The 27,527-nt window shown below is 34.5% G+C and overlaps 1 protein-coding gene across 5 annotated transcripts in view; it reads right to left on the bottom strand.

Moving 5' to 3' along the window:
* Skap2 (src kinase associated phosphoprotein 2) overlaps window positions 1-27,527 on the bottom strand; it is a 310,376-nt gene that overhangs the window by 71,504 nt on the left and 211,345 nt on the right. For 2 of the 5 annotated variants that reach the window (XM_087206611.1, XM_087206612.1), the window contains one exon: window positions 447-27,306. The exons of the other annotated variants lie outside the window; for them this stretch is intronic. In XM_087206611.1, coding sequence (XP_087062737.1) covers window positions 14,983-16,110 — 1,128 coding nt within the window. In that variant the 5' untranslated portion in view covers window positions 16,111-27,306 and the 3' untranslated portion in view covers window positions 447-14,982. Of the gene's footprint in view, window positions 1-446; window positions 27,307-27,527 lie in introns of those variants that run through there. 5 annotated transcript variants of the gene reach the window in all.

Below are 27,527 nucleotides of genomic sequence, written 5' to 3'. Positions count from 1 at the left end.
ACATATTAAATACCTTAAAAAATAAAGACTAAAGTCCCCTAGAAATTGTATATTCACGTTCGTGATGATAAATTGCACAGTAATTTCACAAATATTCACCATTTTTATATACTTCATTAGAAATATAATAGTTAGCCCTACTATTTTACTAGAACTCAAAAAAAATTAAAGCAACAATCTAATGAAAGTTTCTGTGGAATACATCAATGGAAATGTGATATTTCATTGATACATGATAGATGTATCTGATAAGTTTCTGATATATAAATTCATCACAGATTTTTCTGAGACAGGGTCTTACATACTGGGCTAAGTTGCCCTAAGTATATTCACCCTAGTAAGTTCTAATATCTCTCCTCCTCCCCCTACTCCTCCTCCCCCTACTTCTCCTCCTCCTCTTCCTCCTCTCCTCCTCCTTTTCCTCCCCCTCCTCCTCTTCCCTCTTCTCTTCCCCCTCCTCCCCTGATACTCTGCTTCCTCCCTCTCCTTCTCCCTCATTTTGATAAGTAATTTTTTTTAGTGTTGAAAGGCATGCTAAAGGCACCCATTTTTCTTTAAAGTAATTTAAACCTTTTCCTTAAGAGTTAGAGCATTTGTACATAAAGAGCATTTACAGTAGTACTTTGGTTCACAAATTTAATTTGTTCTATGATTTTGGAAAAGATGGCCACTTTTGTGTTTGTGTGGGAAAGATGGAGTATTTGTCAGCTGAGGCAAAGTTTGCAAACAAAAACAAAATTTCACCAAACCCTTCTGTTTGTGAACCAAATCTCAAACAAAAGCATTTGTGAACTGAGGCATCATTGCATTTTTGCCAATGGAAGTGTGAAGATTATGGGACTACTCAAGGAGACTAAACCATACTATCACCATCTTAGCTGGCTATGGTGGTGCATGGCTGTTATCCCAACACTCTGGGAAGCTGAGGCAAGAGGACTCCGAGGGAAGCAAAGCTTTTTTTAATTGAAAATTCATTTTTCTAAACAATTATTGCTATTTGTCCAACAGCCATATGATTTTTTTAAAAAAAGTATATCAATAGTGATTCCTTTAAGTACTTTTACATTTTTAAATCCTCAGAAGAACTATTTGATTTGGATAGCACCACAAATATACAAACATGTCATACTTTTCGATAGCAAAAATTAGAAATTTGTTACAAGATATAACAACATGAGTCTTCATATTGTGTAAGCCTTGTAACACTGTATCTACAAAGATCAATAGTATGTTACTCTTTAAGGAAATTCAGATTGGCCAAAGATTTAAAATTCTACAAATGTAAGTATAAAATAATACATCAAGAAAAGAAAGGTAAGGGTAGCATAAACCTACCTAGCAGGGAACAATGAAGAACTGCCATACATTTACCATACACCAAAACCACATTATCTTACTTGAGAAACTATGCAAACACACGCAATTATTTAACATTTCAATGAATTCATAGTTACATATTAGTTGTGTGTACTATCAAAATTCACACACTTGTCCTAAAAATAAGTTGGAATCAGGTCTTAGTCCTATAATCACACAGGAGATATTCAATACATGTTGACTGTTTTAATTAACTATTATTATATGTTAATATAACTATTAGTTGAATGGATACTAATGTAGATATAAGACTACTGTACATTATCTAGAGAATGGTCACAAGAAAGACAAGAAAAAGAATAATTTGGTAATTATACAAGTTAAGCACTACAGTCATTTTTTTTTGTATTAAATTCTTTTATTGGTACATTGTAGGTATACAACACAATTACATTTCTCATTGGGAATTGTACCTTTATATAATGCATCTTGGTTCTTATTTGTTCCCCATTCCTAGCCCTCCCTTCACGCCCTCCACCCTTCCCTATTTACAAAGACTTTATTTCCATTTTTTCCATTTCTCAGCATTTATTCCTTTCCCTTCTTTCCTTTCCCCTGCCCCTCCCACTACCCCTACCCCTTTGGACCTTTTCTTCCTATTTTACATTATCGATTATTCATTCTAATCATTGGTACATTTTAGGTATACAATATAATGACATTCATCATTGGAAATTTGCATCTTTACATAGTCTCTCTTGGTTCTTATTTTTCACCCTTGCCCAGCCCTCCCTTCAACAACCCCAGTCCTCCCTATTTACAAAGATTTTGTTCCTATTTTTCCATTTTCTCATATTAATCCCATTCCCTTCTATCCTTTCCTCTAGCCCTCCCACTTCCTTCCCCTTTGCCCCTTTTCTTCCTATTTCACATGGCCTATTATACATTTTGTCCTTATTTACAGTTTCAGTTTCTCACACCAGAGAAACTATTCGGTATTTACACATGTGTGTCCTATTTATTTCACTTAAGAGTATTGCCTCAATGTGCTTAAAAAGATCAGACCTCCCAAATTTAAAGACCCAATCCAAAAATGGGCATCTGAAATGAACAGACATTTCTCACACAAAGAAGTAGAAACAGCAAATAAATACATGAAAAAATTTTCAACATCACTGGTCCTTCGAGAGATGCAAATGAAAACAATGCTGAGATTCCACTTCATTCCAGAAAGAATGGCTGCTATCATGAAATCAACCAATAACAAATGCTGGCGGGGCTGTGGGGAAAGAGGAACCCTGCTCCACTGCTGGTGGGAGTGTAGACTGGTGCAAGCACTGTGGAAATCAGTATGGAGATACCTCAAAGAACTAGGACTGGAAGTCCCATTTGACCCCGCTATTCCACTGCTGGGGATCTTCCCCAAAGAATTAAAAGAATCATACCACAGTGATATATGTGCGCCCATGTTCATAGCAGCACAGTTTTTGATAGCTAAAACTTGGAAACAGCCCACATGCCCATCAACTGGAGACTGGATAAAGAAAATGTGGTTTTTTTATAAAATGGAGTACTACTCAGCCATAAAAAATGAGAAATTAGAGATGTTTATAGCTAAGTGGATGCACATTGAGGCAATACTACAGTCATTTTTAAAGCAGTTAGACTTCCTTTTAAGTTGAAAGGGGGTGATGAATAAATTATGTCCTAAGAAAGAAAACATATTAACCTATACTCATGCCAGTTGATTTGTACTTTTGAAAATTACCACTTCCTTAAGCAGCCACAAGTTTCCAGTATACAGAGGAAATAAGGAAAGACTAGTTACCTTTTTACAAAAGGAACGTGCATTTCTTATTTGATAGTCTCACTTTTCTGAAGCAGCTCAAAATATTAAACATTAGAACTAATACCCTGCACAAGTAACTAAACAAGAAGTGGGTCATCTCCCAACCTGTAACTTTTATTATATGTGAAACTTTGGGATGAGGTGACAGCTATGGCAAAAGCAGAGGAGTGCATCAGAAGCATTCAGGATACGGAATTTAAAACCTTCAAATTCAGTATGTACTTGAAGATGATACCATTGGAGCTGTCATGCTGGAGAAGCAAACCAGTGTTTTGGAGAACTACATATATGTTCACGCATTTAGCTACTTCCACGCAATCTGAAATCAACCCTGGACAGTTGCAATACAAAAATAAAATTCTAAAAATTCTTGAAAGGTGAAAAAGTCTGCAGAAATTCCAAACAGTCCTAGAATTCACTTCTTATTCAGTTTCCTTTTACCTACTTTATTCTTCATGTGGGACTGTGAATAGATGTCAATGGATGTGACTCAGAAACATTTTCAAAATAGACATCTATTTTTCATTAGCCTTTTTATTTTCTAGTGTTTTTAGATAAGAAATTTTGGTGACCAATTTAAGTGCCATATTTCTAAGGAATTTAAACCCTTTGTTTTATTATTTTATCATTCACAAATCATTACAAAATTACAGGCTTAGGTGCATTAATATATTCACACTTTTATGGTTGTTCAATCTAGATTTCATACAAAATTCCTGCTAGGTTTCTGAGCCTCACCTTTTGCTGGGTTCAATTTTCCCCTTATTTGTGGGCATTTATATAACCTTCAACACTAACACTAAAACTTTCAACTTCCACAGTTTTACCCACCACTTTTATTCAACTAATTCCTTTTCCCTTATATTGAAAAAGAAAGAAAAATTATAAGAAAGATTGTTCTTTGTTCATGAGACCTTTCACTCTAAGTCAGGACCCTGGTCTATTTAGTCAAATATTCTGAGTCACCATACGACGTAACTATTTTCCTTGACCTGCAAAAAGTTAAAGATAAGCTCTTCAATTATATCCTGCTCTGCACATATTAATTCATACAAACAAAACAACCATATGTTTACCTAATCCTTTTAAAATTCTTCATTTTCACCTGATAGTTGGAATACTAAGTTCCTAAATTAGCTACCCCTTGGGAGGGGATAGTGCTTCTTTTCATCTCTTTGAAAAATACCTCGTGATTTAGTATTTTCTGAATTTCACAGACTCATTTTTTTAAAAAAATTATCTACTTAATGATTGATTTACATTTAAGTCACTTTAGACTAGGCATTGATTTTCTGAAAACATTCTTAATTCATGCTGGTAATACCCTCTCCAACCCCTTTTAGTTATTCTATTGTCTAATTCTTTGTGAGAAATGGTCATCAAAATTGAAGTATATTTCATGTGTCATTTAGTAATGGCAATTTAACACCAACACATCATAGTTTTGCAAAAAAGTTAAAACATGCTTTAAATTTTGTTTCTAGTGTCCTTCCAGATGATGGTTAGTGCCTTGATGACACTGATTTTGGCTGATAGGTGCACTGGATACTAAGCTTTGGAAGTAGTCTGTATATGTGCCTCAGTTCCCAGAGCTCTGACTGGCTTGGAATTCATCATTCCCCAAGTGTCATTTAAACCTTATTTCACACTTGCACAGGTGAACTCTGATGCCATTTCCCTGCTTCTAAACAATACATAGACAATACAAGGATGCAGATTTGCTGACCCTTTTTTATTATTCTAAAAAAAGATTTTATGTTTTAAAAATCACTAGTATATCTTCAAAGTAAAGAAACAAAAATAAAACACAAAGAATATGCACCAACAAGGAAGAGAAATCTAAACTTAATTTGGATATAAATAAAAAATAAAATAACAATATAGCAGATACCCAGAAGTTTTGCTTTATATTGATACTGACTTCAAAATCTATGGTACAGGTTGAAAAATCCATGATGAAATTCCTGCTCTGCATATTTGTGACCTTAAGTAAGTCACTCAGCCTCTCTCAGTCTCCTCATCTAAAACATGAAAAACTGAAATAATCTCCAAGGTTTTCTCAGTTTTAAGATTCCATGAAATATATCTACATTAATATTTTTCTTGTGCTTTAGTGAATGCCCAAAGTCCAAACTGGATTCACTTTTAATACCAAATGTGGAAACTGTTCATATTTTTTATAAAACAACTAGTAACTTCTTTTAGACTGTTCTATGTCATTTCAAAGTTATTTCTGCAGTAACTCTAATTACAGTACTAAAATGACTAATTTTGTTACTTTAGCATAGTTCTTTCACAGAGCTCTTCTCATTTACAACTCTTTATTTCTTCAGAAGGGATTAACCAGGTAATATACTAATGCTGGTGACTAAGGCTACCACGCTTCCTATAAAAACAAAAACAAAAAAGGCTCCCACTATGCTTAAACACAGAGATAGTCAACTTCCAATTAGTAGGACCATACAATTCTCAGGAGGGCTTATCCTTGGGGATAAGGATTTAAAGATTGATACAGCAGCCAATGTAATGACACTGAGCAAAAGAAGAGGTTATAATCACAGGTTTACCATCTGTTAGTCTCCTTTCTCTGTAAAGTAGCAGTCACTTTGAAAGGTACCAAGCAAAAACTGAATAACTATTAGGATAATTCAGGCTTCCCTTTATTAAGTCTATTTCATGAAATAGAAATTCCAATACCCTCATGAGAATTCTAGTATGTTTTCAATAAGTCTATCTGAGGCCAAGGGAGACAACAGCTATTAATGTCACAGACATATGCATGTAGAAAGAGTTCATGAATGTGATAAAAAAATCTAAAAGATTAAATGCTTGTGCAGACTCCAATCAAAAGCCTCTATTTTATGTTAAATATTTATTTATTTATGGCTGCTATTTTCACAGAAAGTTATCAAAATATACGTCAAATGGCAAGATTCCAGAATAATTATGAGAGATCTGAATAAAGTATGTTCATCAATATCCACTAAAATCATAGTAAAAATATCACAGACCAAAAGTATGTGAATTTTATTATCCACAGAACTCAATTATCCTGGTCTAGTCATTTAAAACTGCTTCTTTTACTTTACAGTATGCATCGGTGTATGGCCAGAACCTAAACTCTTATTACATATCAGAAAATAACTTTTTTAGACAAATCTTTAATGTAGTACTGCTGTCCTCATCTAAACAGTTTTTTTAAATCTCTTAAATTTCCATCTCTTTGGTCTAATTACAAAACATTACATATCACATTTTTATCATATATTAAACATGTTCTTTATAGAATTTTTAAATATTTTGATTTTAAAATCAATAGATTTGTGGAAAACCCACAATCTCTCATTTCCAGGGATGACACTATATCAATATACTGAATCAATCAAAAATATGATTCAATATAGAAAATTTCACTTTACAAACAAGATCAAAAAAAATTTTGTAATACTGGGTAGCTCTCTTATATCTTAGCAAAAGCTTCTTTTTAATAATAGGCTTTTTTTTTGGTACTGGGGATTGAACTTGGGACCTTGCACTTGTGAGGCGGGTGGTGGAACCACTGAGCTAAATTCCCAGCCAATAATAGGTCTTTAAATTAGACAAAAAGAATCTAAACCTCTGAATCGAGTAACTTCTTGGCTACTTTTTATCTTTCTGTGTCTTAATCATCTGTTCTGTGCAAGAAAAATATTGAATTCAGAAAAACAACAAACTGTGAGAAAATGAAATACAACTTAAAATGGAATGCACATTTCTCCTTAAATTATAAATGTAATTCTAAATGTACATGTTTTCACAGGAAATACTTTACAAAATTTAATATTTAAAATTATGAATTAAAGGTTTTCTTTGCCACAAAGTTTTCCAAATCTGAGACTGTATCTTCAAACTGTGGTTAAAATCCTGGGTCTTCTGTTCAAATTGCAACATAACCACTAATTCTGTGACTTAGCAAAGTACTTGAATTCATTTACCTTTAGTTTTCAAATATTTGAAGGTAGGTAATAAGAGGGCATACAATGAAGAATTATTGTTGGAATTCAGAAGGAGAGTGCTTATTTTTTAAATGTTAGTTTTTATTACAATTGTTTTAAATGACAAATTTGCCAGAAGTCCGTTGTTCTACACACAAGAAAATCAAGAAATCTGAAAAGAAAAACCACTACAATAAAAACATGAAAGTTAGGGCCAGGGATTTAGCTCAGTGGTTCTGCTGCCTGCCTCACAAGTGCAAGGTCCTGAGTCCGATCTCTAGTACCAAGAAAAAAAAAACATGAAAGTTAAACACTGTTTAATAATAAAAATTTCCTTCCTCATAAATATTTGGCCAAAAAGATACACAGAAAATACTACACTTATTGATATTACATGTGGTAATGATTAGTATAAATGAAAGACCACACAATGCATTTGTTAAACAAATATTACTAGTATATATTATGTATCTGGTCCTTTTCTAAATATTACCTAAAGCAGGAAACTAGGAAAAATAAAATTTAATTTCATTATAAATTTGTTGAAGGCCCTTAAAAAGACAAATGATTCATGTATAAATTTTTAAAATAACAATTAAGAATTGGTTTTACCTCTTTCTTCATTAGCTATATTATTTCTATATCAGACATAGTATTTTACATATCTCCACAGTATAAACTTTAAGCATCTTTTTTAAAGCTCTATCAATGCCATGATTACAAATACCAGGATAGTTCAAAGAGGCAATAACTGCAAACAGCTAACAATTATTGAGCTTTCATTACAAATTAAACATGATATTGTCATCATCTCATTTCATTCTCACACAACCCCAAGAGGTAGATATTATTAGCTCCATGTTACAAATGGGAAATCAAGGTTACCCTCAATAAGTGGAGCCTGGACCCCAAGTCTGTTTGCCTAGGAAGCCCATTCTCTGAAATGCTATGTTCCACTGTTGATGGAATAAATGAATGCCATCTGTACAATCTGTATAAGACAGCATTATTGAATTATTATTCTATCGCATTAAAGTAATCACCATTATTTAAAATTAATTCTCAATGGCAGAATGATATATTTTTAAATATCAGACATCTACAATTCCAGAGTATTTGTTTCACCTTCCACAAGATTTTAGGTCAATTCTGCTTCCTTAACATGTCTTTTTAAAAGATTTACATTTTGGCTTAAAAATGCATACACATAAACACAGAACAAATTCGTAGTGGGAAAATGAACACTTAGGAAAAGGAAGCACTTTTACATGCACATTCCTCTAGCAAATTGCTTAGAAATAAGCCACAGATATAATTTAGACTGAATTTTTTAGCTTCTTTTCATTCAACTACGTTTTATTTTCACATAGGCCATAGGGCAATTCATCCACTCATTTATTGTTGCAGCTGTTCTGTTATTTTAAGCTGTAAATTTAAAAATTATTTTAAGACTATAAATAATACTTTTTAAATTTGTCACATTCTTTAAATTCATTTTCATTTATTTGTCCTATTCTGTGTACATAATGTTTTGAGCCATTAATAGCATAAGATTATAGCTGAAGTATCTGAAATGGGAATATATAGTTACAGTGCTTTCTACTGTACAATATAAAAAAAGCTTATATTTTTAGTTTTGCCTTGCAGAAACAAAATAGGTACATAAAGAATTGTCATCCCATTCCCATCTTCCAAAACAATCTTATATTGAGGGGTGGTAAAATGAGTTATTTTAAAAAGTAAAAAATGTATAGTTTGAAAATGATCAAACATAAAATTATTTTACAATTAACAAGTTCATAAAAGGTAAAAAGCTGAATTAAGGTTCCCACTCTATTCAGTCCTACTTTCATTATTTGATCACTAAATTGGTCTTTATTAAAGCAAATACATTCCAAATCATTTTCATACTTCTATTTAAAAAGGCAACTTTTTTGGTAAATATCAAAATCCAAGCAGAAGCTATAGTCCCTGCAAGAAGCTAACTTCTGTTGCTGCTTAAGAGCCTTACAGTTTAACAAGCAGCCAAATGAGTCATAGCGGTGCTTGCCTGTAATCCCAGCACTCAGGAGTCTGAGGCAGGAGGATTGCCATGAGTTCGAAGCTATCCTAGGCTACACAGCGAGTTGAAAGCCAGCCTGAACTACGTAACAAGACCCTGTTTAAAAAAAAACCCAAACAGCCAAACTAGAGATTAAGGTAATATAAACTTGTGAATTTACATTTAAATTTGTAAAATTTAATAGCTTTGCAAGAACATATGCCTGGATGAATATCAATAGCAACTGGCCCATAAAGTTCTAAATTAGGAAATTCTAGCCTGTAAAAATGTTAAACATATGTCTACCCCATGTAAACAAATCTATAGAACAACATGTTACCGAGAATGATAAAATGCCCGAGTCTGTTCTTCAGTATGACTAGGTAATGGAAAGAATTAGAGGCCACTGTTATCTACATAACTGAGTAAATCATTAGAGAATTCACACCAAAGTTTCATTATAAGAATAGTTAGTATGTAGCAGTTTTTCTTCTAGCACCTGGCCACAAATGCATACCAGAAGAGGAATCTTCCTTCTGATCCTGAACTTCAAATGGGAGAAACCATTAGCAGCCACACGTGAGACTGGTCAGGGACACAGATACAGACATTCTTGTAGCTTTTAAAATAGGTCAAATTGTTTCACTAGACTATCAGCAAAAGGATCTTAAGGCAGTGATTCTAAAACTTAATTGTGCATAAAATCAAGAGGGAAGTACTTCTTTAAAATGGAAACGTACAATTTTAAAGTAAACGGGCTATATAATCAGAATATCTTTAAGAGACTGATCTAATATTTGTTTATAGGATTTGTAAAATATGCTTTAAGATAATGTTAAATAAAAAACCAAAGGAACATAAAATGTAGTTCTGTAATCAACACGACAATGAAAACAGAATGCCAGACACACCCTTCTATGCACACCAAATAATCATATGGATGATTTTTATTAATAAATTATATAACTTTTGAGTCATTAAAATCATTTCATAAACATTTAATACATACATCTTTCAAAGTAGTCTTGAGAGCAACTGCCATTAATAAAAACTAGTATTCAGCATCCAGTTGCATACATCTGTTTATTCAGTCATCAAACCTTTACTGAGCACCCAAAATGTGCCAGGCACTATGATAGGTTAAGGGATCCAGTTACAGCCCTTGCCTTTGAGAAGCTCCTGATTAGGAGCTGTTCCCTGCTGAAGACAAAATTGTAGGAACTAACAAGGAAAGAGATGGATGAGAGGCAAGACAGCAGTAAAGGACTGTCAGAACAGAGGGGTAAAGAAGACATCCTTATACTTACTTCCCACCCTAATATCTATTTTCACAGTTAATGCACTCCAATTCACTTTTAAACTTTGTAACAACCAACATGAAGAAATATACTAAAACAGGAAAAAGTGAAGACAGAACATGTAGTTACAAAATGTGCTCATTTTAGCCATACGATTGTTGTATAATTTTAAACTATGTATCTATTTATTTACTATGAGTGAGACATTAGAAAGCAATGCAATAATGATGTATTCGCTCGGTGGACTATCTCACCCCAGGGCTCACAGAGCTCATATGGCCCCATTATCTATGATCTCCTTCTCTCTCATTCAAGAATTGTCATTCCCAAAACAATTTCACCACTGGTTTAACTTTTTTAGTTAAGTGAGAAATGTCAAAATTAAAAATTTGAAAAAAATCTCATTGAGTATTAAATGGAATAAAATGTTTGCTAACAACATGTAACAAATAATGCAACTGCATGTAAATAGTGTCCGTGGGCACACCTGAACATCACACCATAGGCAGCTCTGTGCAGGCTCTCTACAGTAAGACACTGGCAGTTACCTGGGGGAAGTTAAAGCAAGAAAAAAGTCTAAACTTTGAATCTACAATCTGCTTATGAATACCTGAAATACCGTATATAATAACCTCTTAAAAACACAGAGAAGACTTGAAATCCAAAGTATATGCATTCCACTCGAATTCCATATGAATAAATGATACAGCGATTTATTTCAAATCAATCCAGGATGGAATATCTTATGATAAGATAGTCCAATTCATCTTTTTCTAAGAATTCAGCTATAATTGAATCATGTCCAGACAGAGCATGATGTATGTTCTCACTGAAAAATAAGTTATGGAAGTCATGTATGATCTTATTAGTAAAGTAACAGGTATTTCAATTAAGTCCCCTTCATCTATATAGCCTTAAATCACATACATACTCATGGCTCTAATGTACTTTTGAAAACATAAAAAAAAGAAGATAGAAAAAAGAAATAACTCTTGCAAACCCCTCAGACAAGTTTAAATTATGGAAATTTGATGCTTGGTCTACTTATCTTTTACTGACCAAAGAAATCAGGTTTGATATTACAATCCCATACAAGGATGAGAACTACTAAAGTCACCAACTTGTCAAATGATGACCTTTTCAGGAATGTTTATGGAAGAAAAAATTTGCATGGCTATCACAGTAGATAATGAACCCCTGTAAATCAATAAGAAAAAGAAAAATAGCTCAACAGAAAAACAGTAAAGAATATGAATCAAGTAATTCACAAAACATACAGAGGCCAATAGCATGAGGAAAAAATGTTAGCTAGGCTTGGTGGCACATGCCTCTAATCTTAAGCTACACAGCAGAGAAATATTATAAAACCATTTTTCAATACAATAAAGCTAGAGAAATAGTAGAAAGATACATACTGATGTAGAAAGGCATCCGTGATACCTGAGTGAAAAATGCAAGCAATAGGATGTATACAGCAATACACCACTTTTTTAATTTTAAAAAATCTGAGTGGCATATTTTTCTAGCACATACAGTGTATGTTAATGAAACTCAGGAAAAAAACCTGGAAAGACATACTCAAAACTGTTAGCAACTCTTCTAGGGAGTGGTTTTTTGGGGGGACAAAGGTTATATCTTTTCTGTTATGAGCACATATTAAAGTATGTTTAAAATTTTAGGGCTGGGGATTTAGCTCAGTAGCACTGTGCTTCCCTTCCAAGGGCAAGGTCATGAGTTTGATCCCTGGTACCCCCCCCCCAAATTTATGTAATACAACTTTTAAACAAAAAAACAGCCTTTTAAGTAATTTAAATTAAGTCAATTTATATTATTAAAATCATAGCTAGAAAACTCTATCCATAAATATAGAGGACTGAACAATATAAGTATACTTTGATAGTACAATAATACAATTTAAAAACAATCTGCCCAGCTAATATGAAGACACTACTTGAAAATGTTCACATACCTAGCTATTCTTCACATAGGCCAAGCCCCAGCATCCACACAAGTTCCATTCTGCCTGGAATGTGCTACTTCTTTTGTTTTCTCCACACATCCATCCCTTCACCACCATAATTGCTAAAAAGCTTCCAGCTCATCCTTCAAGTTATAACTTAACCCTCTGAAAATCCTTCCTATTGCAACAATGAAAACATCTGCAAGAAAAATAGCCTCTTTAAAAGATTAAAGGAATGCATTTTTTTCTGATATAGATAACTCTTATTTACTACTGATTTTAGTGTTATTTTAATTTTTTTAATGAAATGAATTTAAATTATTGACATAGGTTGAGGATCCTTAATGTGAAAATCCAAAATCTGAAATGCTCCAAAATCCTAAACTTTTGAGTGCTATGACACCATAAGTGGAAAATTTCCAAACTTGACCTCAAAACACAGGTGCAGTAAAAAATATTATATAAAATTAGTTTTCAGCTGTATGTATAATGTGTATGTGAAATATAAATTAATTTTGTGTTTATACCTGGGTTGCTGCTGCAAAATATTTCATTATTTATGTGCAAATATTCCAAATCTTAAAAATCTGAAATCAGAAACTATTCTGGCTCCAAGTATTTTGGATAAAAGCTATCCAACCTATATTACAAAAATATAACAAAATATTGTGGGGTTTTTTGCTCTATTTCAACTAAAATGTCTTCAAACTCATATAAAAATATGCATAAAAATTGTGCCAGGTTATAACTGGTATTCCAAATTCCACCTGGGAAATGAATTTTATAGCATGACATAAACTTCTAAAATCTTGAAGTTTTAATAGATACGCTGACACCACCTTAACCACAACAGTTCTAGCAACTGCTACTATAATAAATCTGTCAATTTCTATAATGCCTCTGACAAATCCATTAATATGAATAATGTACACTTCACATAGCGCACTACACAGCAAGTGCCCAAGTTGTGTCATCTCCATTCTGAGTAGCAAATCAGTAATCAATATTTGTAAAAGCAGCAGCTAATCCTTTGTAAAATCACTGGTTCTATGATTGAAGAGTTTGCTCAATCCACACAGTTAATCCCTCTTCATCTGCTTGAGGCCACTATTTATTCTAGCCTCTTACAGTGCTTGGTATGGCAGATTAATACATCTCCACATGCCAAACATGGCCTGACAATTGACACAGGATATTGTTGACAGGAAAAGCTCTACAAACACTGGCCCTTTAAAAAGGAAACTTAAATTAACATTCAGAAACCCAAAAGTTTACAAAAGGCTCACCACCAACCCTTCCCAACTCCAGTCACCTGATTTATTGAGCTCCCTCTAATCAGGAAATATGTATCTATTTTTGTTTTGAAGGAGTCTTCTGGCTGATTCTAGAATGCTTGTTTATACAGCATGTATTGTTGCTAATCTTTAAAATAAAGATAAATAGAAGTGTGTTGGCCAAGAAAAAACTCCTAGAGAATCATTTGGAGAATTCTTAGGTGTGAAGTAAATGTGACTGATCTCAGCTAATTCAAAGATCTACATTTGAAAAAAATCTCCAAAAAAAGCATCTTAATGCTTAAAACAAAGATTTGAGTGGACAAAATACACTGAAAAGTGATAACCAATATTATAAAGTACTCTGTGCTAATAGACACAGCTGTTAAAAAGTTATAAAATAAAAAAGTTTACTCATCCCAAGCAATTTGATGATATGACAAATCTCTATTAAGGAAAATACTTTTACTCAAAGGCCCGACAAAAATTTCCTTAACAGAGTTATTTCAACCCAGAAATTAACTGAGGCTAGCTGAAGGAAAAGAAAATGCAAATTCATGTCAAATTAAGAGTAAAGAATAGTCCTAGAGATGAACCGTTTCCTAATCCAAGATAAGGAATGAGACATATTTTTTAAAAACAATATAAACGATTCTTTAATGTACATAAATTATATATAGTTGCAGGTTGGGGATTGTGATACCCCCTGCCATGTCTCTGTTACCTAGAATTGCTTTTGCTATTCTGGGTCTCTTCTTGTTCCAAATGAATTTTTGGATTGTTTTCTCAAGGTCCATGAAGTATGCTGCTGGGATCTCAATTGGAATTGCATTAAATCTATATAGCAGTTTTGGAAGTATGGCCATTTTCACTCTATTAATCCTTCCTACCCAGGAGCAGGGGTTGTCTGTCCATTTTCTGATATCATCTTCAATCTCTCTTTTCAGAATGCCATAGTTTTCAGAGAAAAGGTCTTTGACTTCTTTCATTAGGATGACTCCTAGGTATTTCAGTTTTTTGGATGCTATTGTGAAAGGAATTATTTGCCCTATTTCTCTCTCAGTGGGTATGTCATTGGTGTAGAGGAAAGCTATTGATTTTTGTATGTTGACTTTGTAACCAGCTACTTGACTGAATTTGGTTATTAAGTCTAGAAGACCTTTGGTGGAGTTCTTGGGGTTTTCTATATAGAGTATCATGTCATCTCCAAATAATGACAATATGACTTCTTCATTTCCTATCTTTATTCCTTTTATTTCTTTCTCTTGTCTAATTGCTGTGGCTAATGCTTCCAGAACTATATTGAACAAGAGTGGTGACAGTGGACATCCTTGTCTTGTTCCTGATTTTAGTGAAGGATTTCAGTTTTTGACCATTTAGTATGATACTGGCTGTTGGTTTTTCATAGATGGCTTCTATCAGTTTGAGGCAGAGACCAACTATTCCAATTTTTTGTAGGGTTTTTATCATAAATGCATGTTGGATTTTGTCAAATGCTTTTTCTATGTCTATGGAGATAATCATATGGTTTTTGTCCTTGGCTCTATTTATATAGTGTATTACACTGATTGATTTGTGTATGTTGAACCATCCCTGCATCCCTAGGATGAATCCCACTTGATCAGGGTGTATGATCTTCTTGATGATCTTCTGCATTCTGTTTGCCAGTATCTTATTAAGGATTTTTGCATCTATGCTCATTAGTGAGATTGGCCTATAGTTCTCCTTTTTGATTGGGTCTTTCGCTGCTTTGGGGATCAAGGTGATGCTTGCATCCAGGAATGAATTTGGGAGTATTGCTTCCCTTTCAATTTCACTGAAGAGTTTAAACAGTAGTGGGAGCAGTTCCTCTCTAAATGTCTTGTAGAATTCAGCAGTGAAGCCATCAGGGCCCGGGCTTTTCTTAGTTGATAAGTTTTTAATTACATTTTCAATTTCATTGGTTGATATTGAGTTGTTCAGAATTTTTAGGTCTTCTTCGTTCAACTTTGGTAATTCATATGTATCTAGGAATCTGTCCATTTCTTCTGTGTTGTCCATCTTATTGGCGTATAGGTTCTGGAAGTAGGTATTGATGATCCTCTGGATTTCTGCTGGGTCTGTTGTAATTTCACCCTCTTCATTTCTAATTGCATAGATTTGGACCTTTTCTTTCCTTTTTCTGACAAAGTTGGCTAAGGGTTTGTCAATTTTGTTGATTCTTTCAAAGAACAAACTCTTGGCTTCACTGATTTTTTGTATCATTCTCTTAGTCTCCATTGCATTGATTTCTCCTCTGATCTTTATAATTTCCTCCCTTGTATGAGCTTTGGGGTTGTCCTGTTCTTCTTTTTCTAGAAGCCTGAGGTGCAGCATCAGGTTGTTTAATTGGGCTCGTTCTGTTTTCCTAATATGCATATTCACTGCTATGAATTTCCCTCATAAGACTGCTTTCATTGTGTCCCATAGATTCCAATATGTTGTATTGTCATTGTCATTTAATTGAAGGAACTGTCTGATTTCTTCTTTAATTTCCTCTGTGACCCACTGATTATTCAGAAGGGTGTTGTTCAATTTCCACGTGTTTATGAAATTTTTTGAGTTTCTTTTGCTATGGATCTCCAATTTCATCACACTATCTTCTGATAATATACAGGGGATAACTTCAGTTCCTTTGCACTTACTTAAACATGTTCTGTGTGTGAGTATGTGGTCTATTTTGGAGAATGACCCATGTGCAGCTGAGAAGAATGTGTATTCTGATTTTGTGGGGTGGAAGACTCTGTAAACATCTGCTAAGTTCATTTGTTCAAGAGTTCGATTGAGTTCTAGTATTTCATTACTTATTTTGTGTCTAGTTGATCTATCTATTTGTGACAGTGGGGTGTTGAGGTCCCCCACTACAATTGTATTAGTGCATATGACTTTTCATGTCCATTAGTATTTGTTTTATATAGTTGGGTGCACTAGTGTTTGGTGCATAGATATTTATGATTGTCATCTCTTCCTCTTGGATTCTTCCCTTTAAAAGGATGTAGCATCCTTCTTTGTCTCTCTTAATCAGTGTTGGTTTGAAATCTACTTGATCTGCAAAGAGGATAGCTACTCCTGCTTTTTTTCAGGTTCCTGTCACATGGAGCATTGTTTTCCATCCTTTAACTTTCAGTCTATGAGTTTCCTTTTGAATGAAGTGTGTTTCTTGTATGCAGCATATTGTTGGATTTTGCTTCTTGATCCAATCTGCCAATCTATTTCTTTTGATTGGTGAATTGAGACCATTAACATTGATGGTTATAACTGAAATTTATTGACTTGTCATTGCCATGACTTTTTCTTTTTGTTGGGTTCTCCCCCTTTACGTTTAATTTCTTGTCATGCCAGATGGGTTCATTCTGCTCTGCTTCCTGGGGCTGTGATCCTCAATGTCTGTTCCTAGGATACTGTATAAAATTCTTTGGAGTGCTGGTTTGGTATTCATGAAGTTCCTAAGGTGCTCTTTGTCATGAAAGTATCTTATTTCTCCATCCATTTTGAAAGATAGTTTTGCAGGGTACATCAATCTGGGTTGGAGGCTGTTTTCTTTTAGGGCTCGGAATATGTCACCCCAAGCTCTTCTTGCCTTGATGGTTTGTGTTGAGAAGTTTGCTGTGATTCTGATGGGCTTTCCTTTGTATGTGATTTGTTTCTTTTCTCTAACTGCTTGTAGAACTTTGTTCTTTTGATGTGTTTCTGGAATCTTAACAATTATATGCCTATGTGTAGATTTTTTTTGATCAAGGTTATTTGGAGTCCTATATGCCTCACTTATCTGTATGTCAAGCTCTTTTCCCATGCTTGGGAAGTTTTCTGCCATTATTTCTGTGAAGAGATTTTTTATGTCATCTGCACTCTCTCCTGTTTCTTCATTGAGCCCAATCAGTCTTATGTTATTCTTCTTTGCATCATCTAGCAGTTGCTGGATTGATTTCTCATGTTCCCTTATAATTTTGAAGCAATTTTTCTTTTCCTGGTCACTAATTGCAATCTTATCTTCTATATCTGAAATTCTGTCCTCACACTGGCTCATTCTGCTGTGTAGACTTTCAATGGAGTTTTTCATGTCCTGGAAATCTATTTGCATCTGTTTTATGGATTCCATTTGTTTCTTATGTTGGGATTCCATCATGTTCCTGAGCTCCTCTCTAGATTTATTAATCATGTCTTGCACTAGGGGCACAATTTCTCCTGTTATCTGAGAAATTATTTCTGATTTCATTTTCTCCAGATCCCCTTTTGTTGCCAGTTCAGTGGGTCCAGGTGGTTGAGTATCAGAGTGTTCCATCTCATTTCCCTTTGGGGTTGCTGTAGGTGATCTGGAAGTTTGGTTTTGAGACTTATTTACGTGTTTTCTCATTTCGACTGGGGCGGGGGGTGGGGTGGCTGTTGGTGCCTGCACAGATTACCTCCTCTGAGCTGGGAGAGGTGGGACAGGGGCCAGGAGCAGCAGTAGGGATGGTGGCCCAAAAGCCCTTTCCTGTGGGCTGGGAGCAGCGGGAGGGATGGTGGCCGGGAAGCCCCTTCCTTTGGTTCAGGAGCAGTGGAATGGCAGCTCAGAAGCCCCTACCTCTGGGCTGGGAGTGGTGGGAGGGATGGTGGCCCGGAAGCCCCTTCCTCTGGGCCAGGAGCGGCGGGACAGAAGGTGGCCCAAAAGCCCTTTCCTCTGGGCTGGGAGCAGCAGGAGGGATGGTGGCCAGGAAGCCCCTTCCTCTGGACCAGAAGCAGTGGGACAGCGGCTCAGAAGCCCCTACCTTTGGGCTGGGAGCAGTGGGACTCAGTACCTTGGTCTGGTGGTCCGGTGTCCTCTGTGTCGTTCCATAAATTATATATATATATATATATATATATATATATATATACATACACACACACATACATACATTGAACTTAGGTGGAATATTACCAAGATATTAAGTCTTATGTTTTATTCTTCCTGAGGAGTCCCAAGGAAGGTCCCAAGGACCATAAAAAATGATCAAGAGAGAACCATGTGACAAGAAACCAAATGTGTACAGAATTTTAGAGGAGAAATAAGTCAGTAACTTTAGAGGAGAAATTAGTCAATAGTCAATAGTAGTATTTGCTTCAGAAAGGTCAAGAAAGAGAAATACTATAAATTGTTTACCGATTATGAAAATTTGGAAGCTATGATGATCTTCCTGAAATTTCAGGGAAGGAGCAGTATGGGGCAGAAGCCAGTTGTAGTAATTAAGGAATAAAATGGGAGAGAGTGGAGCCAGGAAAAGATAATCAGTCTTTAAAAATAGAAGCAGAAGTGAAGGGGTGGAGAGAAGGAACAGTCAGAGAGGAAAAGCCATTTCCAGTTTACTTTCTAATTCAACACTTGTAACATTTGCTATTCCATATCAAATTATACTTTAATGCAACACTTAGTTTTCAAAACAACTAAAAGCCAATACCACAATTTAAAAATCTAGTAATAGCTAGGGATTTAGCTCAGTGGTTTTGCCGGCCACTGCACAAGCACAAGGACCCGAGTTCAATCCCCGGTACAAAATAAATAAATAAAAATCTAGTAATTTTAACCTTACTTAGTAATAATTCATATGTAATATTGAAAATGAATGATAATATGTTAAAATGATAACTAGTATTTGAAAATTTAGCGTGGTATCTCCAACGCAATGCAAAAATGTCTTAGATGGTATGCTGTGTATTTTAAGAATGTAATCTTAAAATGTAATTGCTTTTTCAGATACTAAGAAAGGAACTTGCTAGTCAGTTGAATTTTCTATAAAAAGAAATCTACACATCACCAAGTCCTACAAGATAACTGGCTCTAATCAGGCTTACTGAAGGAAGCTGATGCACAGAGTGAATAAAAAGATAGGTGATCTGTTCATGTCAAGAACATGTAGAACATTAGAGAAGTAGTCAAGTTTTCCAGCAGCTAAGAAAAATAAATTTGAACCATAAAAACCACTCAGAGGCCATAGTTACCAATGCTATTTCATCCCACTTTGAAATAGTGGTATTTCGCTGGTACTTTTACATTATGATACTGCAAAGTTCAACTCATGCATAACTTTTTAAAAGCACATCTATCATACAAAGTACATACTTGTGTTGAAATCTTTTAGGTCTATTGCTAGTTGTCTTTGAACCTCCTAATTAAACTCCTTAAGACACTGGACATATGATTAATATTCTCCCCCATATATAAACTTATATGTAAAATGTGTGTGCACACATGTGCATAATGCACACACAAATGCTGCACAACTAATTCTAGAGAAGCTAATGGTTGACTTATTTTTTAAATCCTAGGGATGCTCACAAACAGCTTACGCTTTTAGGTGCAACTGAAATAATTAGAAACAGTAATGTTTTTAAAAATGATAATACAGTAACCAAAAGTTTCAAAGGAAAGCAATTTATAAATTCTTTCAAAAACTTTTCGTATGCTTAGATACCCAAATACCAAAATAATAAGCTTATAATTCAATTTATCAATGTTAGATGAATATCCAGAACCAAATTAACACCCACAGAATTTCCAACATGTCACGCTAGCCTCACTAAGAATATGTCTTTATTGAACTAACCTGATAGTCAGACATTAGTGTTTCAGAGTGTCATTGACCAACTAAAGTTTTACATGTTCTGAAGAAAATGTTATCTTTAAATCTGAGACCTCAAGGTTTTAACAAATATTTTCATCTATCTTTTAATAATTCTGAGTATTTACTGTCATTGATAAAGACTTTTTGTGCTTTTAGTTACAATAATAAAATCAAAATTATCAAGATTTTCCATGAAAATCTCAAAAAAAAGAAAATAAGTAGTCACATTGAAGGTGACTTGTTAGCACTATAATTTATTTGTTGATTCAGACATTAAAGATATAAGGTCTGAATTTTTATTCTAAGGAATTTCAAAACTATAAAGGCAAAAAGAATACTTTTTACAAAGCTTATCCCATTATTATGGCTCAGGGCATCAATATCACTATGTCAATTTGTCCCACCACTGATAATGTTAATATATATGACCTGTTTAAGGCAGTAACTGCCTCATTTTTCCATTGTCACATTATTATTTTTCACTTTATAGATAACAAATATCTTATGGGGAGATCCTTTGAGATGATGTAAATATCCTTTTCTCCAAGGTTTCACTTGCTAGTTTTAGCATTTACTAGGTCTAAACCTGATTTTTGCGGAATTATTTCCCTCAGGATTGCAAATGATTATGTTTCCAGCCCTTTTTTGGTGCTAGAGATTGAACTCAGGGTCTTTTACACACTAAGTACATGCTCTACCTCTGAGATATACCCACAGCACTTTAGCCTTTATTTTTAATAAATGAAGATGTCAAATATTAAATGAAAAAACTGAAAATTAGACAAAATATGACAAACAAATCAGAAGAAAAATGGCTAATTCTTGGCTCTGCAAACATGATTTGATATTTATGTATGTGTGTATAGATAAATGTTTGCAACCACCTAGCAACCAGGTACAGTATATCCATCTATCTATCTAGAAAAACTGTGCAATTAAAATAACAATAGCATCACCATCCTTGATTTAAAAAAATAGATTATAAATCAAAGGGCTACTGCTATTGCCCCCTAAATTTCACTGTAGGTTCCTAGATGATTTAATATTTCTAGATTTATCAAATGAGAGGCATAGATAGCTGGGTATGATAGCACACACCTATCATCCCAGCATTCAGGGAGGCCGAGGTAGGAGGATTACATGTTAGAGCCCAACCTGGGCAATGCAACAATTTAGCAAGATTCTGTCTCAAAAAAAAAAAAAAAAGAAGGGCTGCCCAATGAGAGGACACTGGGATCAATCTCCACTACTACAAAAGGAGAGCAGGACACGGACTATCTCTCACCTTGTACTAAAATAAAATTAAATGGATCAAAGACCTAGAGATTACCTTTAAAAAAAAAACAAGCAAAGGGATTTGAACTTGATTCAATAGGCAATCTACCACTATTGTAGGATCTTGAGGAAGCAAATGATTCTATCAATGTAGTATTTCATAAAATCAATCTGGTGGATGGAATTAGGAACACAGAAGAAATTTGACAGCCTTTTTAGTTCAATAAACACCTACAGTATGTCTTTGTGGTGAGTTCTCACACTAAAACAGTAGTACTAAAAGTAGAACACTTTCATTCATATATTTCACAGATGTTTACTAAAGTCCTGTTACATGTTGGGTACTGTGCTGGGCACTAGGATTACAATGATAAACAAGGCTCATGGTCCCTTCTCTTGTGGAGCTCACAATACAGTAAGAAAAGCAACCAAAAACACAAAGAAGACAAACTGTGCTAAGTGCTATGAAGGAAACAAACAAGGACGGGAAATAGGGCAGGGGAGAGAGGGGTCAAGTTTAGAAAGGGTGCTCAAGGAGGCCCTAAGGAGATGGCAGATACTGAGGCCTAAACAATGTGGAGAAAGGACAAGAGTAAGAATGGGTTTGGAAAAAATCAGCATGGACAAAAGCAGGAAAACATTTAGTTTGTTCAAGGATCTAAATAAGACCAGCGTAGCTACAGCACAGTAAGGGAAAGGAAGCATAGCATCACATGAAAATGGGAAGCAGACACACTGTGCAGAATCTAAGTCAGCCGTGTAGGAAATTGGAAATTGGATTTTGAGGAAATAGGAAATTACTGCAGGATTTTGATCAGGGAAGTTTCATAATATGGTAAAAAAAATTAGAGGAAAAACTATTGGATTGGTCATAAATTAGATAGAAACAACAGAAACTAAACCTGAAGTCTGCTTTTAATAAAAGTACTTTGTGTTTTAAGACTGGAGGACCTACTGTTCAATAATCCAATAAACTAATTACAAAAAAATTAAAATAATTTCAATTTGAAGTTAAAGAAATTGTACCCATTAAGCTATTATAAATATAAAAATATTATAGCCTAGAAGTGCCCTAGGTGAGAATAAGTAAAGGAAGATACATGTTGAATATCCCTTATTAGAACCAGGAAAAATTAGGATTTCAGATTTTTGAATATTTGCATGCACATAGTGAAGTGTCTTGAGACCTAATTTATGTTTCATATACACAGAGACTAAAGGTAATTACACACAATATTTTTAATGATTTATACATGAAACAAAGTTTCACTATGTGGAATTTTTAACTTTTGGCATTATGTCAGTACTCAAAGAGTTTCAGATTTTGAAACATTTTGGATTTTCAGATTTGGGATGTTCAATTTATATCTTTACCTCTCAATAAATATAATATATTCAATGGAAGGTACTTACAAGGTACCTACTTATGAGTAAACCATTGAGATAAACTTGAAAGACAGCTGACTTTTAGCCCTGACTTTGAACAATCTGCTTAACTTCTCTGTGCTGATTCCTATAAAATAGGATAAACTAGTAGCTCATAGTCATGTCGATTAAATGAGTCAGTACGTATCTAGTATCTTGAAGATTATTAGGCCCAGAGAAAATACTCAATAAGTGTTAGCTGCTGCTATTAGTATTGTGGTAGATATTCTGTTTAGTTTAATTAATACTCCTCTTTCAAAATCATTCAATTGGTTTTCAATGATCTAAATAATTTTCATTCTTGTGCAGGGACTATCTTATACCAGGGATAGAAAGTGAATATTTTGGGCTTTACTGGACAGACGCTGGCATGTCCATTCAATTCCATATTTGTAGCTTGAAAGCAGCCACAGACTATATGTAAACAGATGAGTATGGTTATATCCCAATAAAACTTATTTATGGGCACTAAAATTTGAATTTCATAGTATGTTTATGTGCCATAAAAGATTATTCTTTTGGCTTTTTTTAATCATTAAAAAGGTAAAAACTGAGGCATTTGCCTAGCATGTGTGAAGCCCTAAATTTGATCTCCAGACAATAAAAAATAAAAACTAAAATTAAAAATAAAAATTATTCTTTGCTTACACACTATACAAAAACAGGTGACAGGCCATGGTTTGCCAGCCTAGACACTTACAAATATAAAGCCCTTTCAATCATAATTTCTCCATATATAAAACAAAAGTAAATTGAGATCACCTTTGCTAACTTCTAAATGTTCAAAGGGCAAAATTTATTCTCACGAGCAGAATAATACCTAACCTCTAGGCTCAGTATTTTCCCCAATTTGTTCCCATCCAACATACCACATAAAAGAATCATGGCTGAAACAGTGCAAAAGGCTATTATTTGGGTCTGAGGCTGTAATGTATTAAGGATTTAATTACACAATTCAAAGCTTACAGAGCTAATTGTAATGAAATTTTTATTATGTTAACTTTATTTACCAATGCTTATTTTACAAGATAACTAGAGTTGTTGCTGGCTTGTCCTTAGCACAACAAAAGACATATGGTTATAAAGTCTCCTAAATCACTGCCAACAGATGAACTTGTAATAAAATAAGACCAACCCAGGCATGGTGGCACATATAATCTCAACCCAGGCATGGTGGCACATAATCTCAACACTCTGGGAGGCTGAGGCAGGAGATTCCAGTCCAGCCTGGGCAACTCTGCAACTTAATATGACCCTATCACAAAATAAAAAGTTAGAAAGGGCTCAAAGGGCTGGGGATGTAAGCTCAGTACAAAGGCCTTAGGTTCAATTCCCAGTATCAAAAAAAGACCAAGATGAAGCTTGTAACTCACCAATATACAATCAATATAAATGCTATCCTTTTATACTGTATAAAACAATCTCTAACATAGAATAGGGTGCATCTAAAACCCAGAAGAAAATGTTTTGTGGGGTTCTTTTTCTCTAGTGATTAAGTCTTTCTGAAAAAAGGCATATGTGCATACTCTGCATATAGCTCCAATTCACATTAGTAAAAATTCCACATAACTGCCAAAAGAAGATGGAAGTGCAATGCCAACCTGAGTGCCACTGCTCCTTGCGAAGATATCTGCATATTTACCTGCTACTACACTAGTTGATGAATCAATTTTACAGCAAATTTTTAGCTGTTAGGGTTTCTGTTAGGGAACTTTTAACTGTTGATATATTCTATATTCTAATTCTCCACATTGCTGTGCATGCCCCCTCAACCAGAATTTGTTTCTGAAGGAAAAGAATCATTCCTATTCATCTTTATATTTTCAAAGTCTTATTTACCTGAAAAAACTGGATTTAAATTACCATGTGCTACATGAAATCACAACAAATAATTATCAACATAGGCATCTTCTGAAGAAGACTAATACATGGTAGAAGTTCAGACTCACTGTTGAAGAGTGAACATAATAAACATTGTCAAATTATAGGGGAAAATTACTTTAAAAGCATTAAACATGAGGTTTTCCCTCTCATTAAAAATAAATTCTCATCCTTAAGTATTTAGGGGAAGTATACTGGTGTCAGCAATTTACTTTGAAATGCATCAAAAAAATAAGATGAGTTAATGCATGGAGGGACGAAAAACTGATGTGATAAAGGACAGGAAAATGTTAATGATTAAATCTGTTCACTATAAAAATCTTCCATTTCTTTGCAGGATATATGAAATTTTTCAAAATGAAGTGCTGATGCAAAACTAAATTGTTATTTTTGTGCTTATGAGGTAAAGCAATAGTTTTGATCTTCAGTAATAACCTGCTAAACACTTTCAATATACCCAAATACCAGAAAAAGGATTATGTCTTTAGGATTCTAAGGAAGCTAAGCTTTAAGTACAACATTCAAAGCTTCCTTTAGGCATCTGTTGGGCTAGGAAAAAAACAAACAAATGGATGCCTATATAGCATATATCTAAGTATTAAGTAGTTATATATCAAGCTTTAAAATTGTTAACTAAAACATGCTCTTATCCTCCAAATTTGACTAATATGTATCATCATAATAATGTGGAAGACTAAGCTCAAATTTAGTATCTTAGACTCTAAGAGTTCTACAACTCTTAGACATCCCAAACTTCAAGAGCCATGTACACGTTTAACCAACCATGGTCTGTCTACAGTCCCTTGTACACAACCCATAGCTACTTCCTATGCCCATGGATGCACACTCTAGTAATATGGTTCACCTCCCATAGAAGCAGCCCACACAGTCCTTAGGAGCAAGCTTAGAGCCACCCTGGGACCCCGGGAACCCAGAAGTCAGTCTATTAGACCCTAGGAGGTAAGGTGAATTGAGTTGCAGAGATGAGTCAGGCACCCTGGCACCACCCCCAGGACTGGACTGGTGGGGCAGGAGGGCCTATCAAAGCCCTATAAAGTACAGCACCCAAAGTAGGGGCCCCTCTTGCCTGAGTCTAAGTGCTGTACTGGTCATACCATATACACACTCTTCTGACAAAAAGTATTAAGATCTGGGGGAAATTTTTTCTTCTTTTTAACTGAGATTAAAAGTGAATATTGAAAAGTTAATTCCATTCATTGAGCTAATAGTCATTAAAGACCCACTATTCTAGAACTGGCAATATAGTGCTGAATAAGACAAGCAAGATTTTTAATCTCACAAAAATTACATTACAGGGAGGAAAAACTAATTTTTAAAAAAATTGTATAAAGTAGTTTCCAACAGTGGAGAACATAAAACAGTCTAGTGGGACACAGAATAACAGCAATTAGAGGACTACTTTAGAAAGGGTGGCCTGGAAAGACCTCTTTGGACAGTGACCAGTTCACTGAACTGAGGAATATAAGAGTGGGTCACATCAAGTGGGGAGGTAGAAGCAAGTGGGGAACAGCACTCCAGGCAGAGTAACAGATAGGGCAGGGAGCCAAAGCAGAAGGGAGTCTGGCCACCTCCGCGGGTGATGAGTGCATGTGCACATGTGAAGGACAAACTTCTCAATTATAATAAGCAGATGCCCTTGCTACAGCAGGGTCATGACCTCTCCAGTGTGCAAGTTATCTCAGTCTATAAGAAAACCTATCTCCCCCGCCCCTTCTACAGGTCATTCAGTTCTGGGCAGCAGCTATCTAATATGTGATGAACCCAACACATCACACCTCTTCCCCATAACTAATTAATTTTTAATCATTTGAACATTTACATATCCACATGGGACAGGAACTGAGGTAAGAACAGGAACTCAAAGCCTGGAAGTAATCAATTGAGGTTATTTTTAGTTTTCATGTACACAGTGTCCAGCCATCTCATATCAGAATGTAAGTAAGAATGAAAGCAAGTTCCTTTCTCAAGACTGATTTCAGAATTTTACTCTAATTCACAACCACAAATGACTTTTATCCTCTTCTTTTTAAACCCCCACCAACTCACAAATTTATGCTATCAGTAAAAGAGAAGGTTAATAAGAAATGTGCGGATATATAAGAACAAAATTACCATAGCTTGTAGTAACAAAAAAGAAAATAGGTCTGAATATTTATAAAATGCTGTTAAAGATATTTTATTAAAATTTCATAAAAGCTGATAGTAATCATTTTATATTGTTACAAAGTTACAGTACAAGATCAGTCAACAGATAATTAGAAGAAAGTCACGGTTTCTTCTAACATCTATGTCACCGGCTATGATTTGCATGAGCAAAGAACTCTTCTATCCCTCATCTTCCCAGTGGTAAAGAGGAAAAAGAAAAGATGGTACAGGCGAAACCAGAAAGCACCTAGGAAAACAAAGCTAGTAAGTATAGAAATCCAGACAACAATTAGCATTTTTTTCTTACATTACAAGTTAAGAAATATAAATATGTGATACTGTCAGAATTTAAATTGGTTTTATTTCTAACTGCAAATAAAGGGGCATGTAAATACCAAACACAGTAAAGGGACATATAAATAGCAAACAGTATACAGTATTAGTCTTAGGTCTCTACTTAATGATTTA

This window comes from Heterocephalus glaber, unplaced genomic scaffold, assembly GCF_053883595.1.
Source record: "Heterocephalus glaber isolate CG9 unplaced genomic scaffold, H.glaber_assembly_v1.0 deba00000676, whole genome shotgun sequence".
Lineage (NCBI taxonomy): Eukaryota > Metazoa > Chordata > Mammalia > Rodentia > Bathyergidae > Heterocephalus > Heterocephalus glaber.
This window is presented reverse-complemented; position numbering and strand designations above follow the sequence as displayed.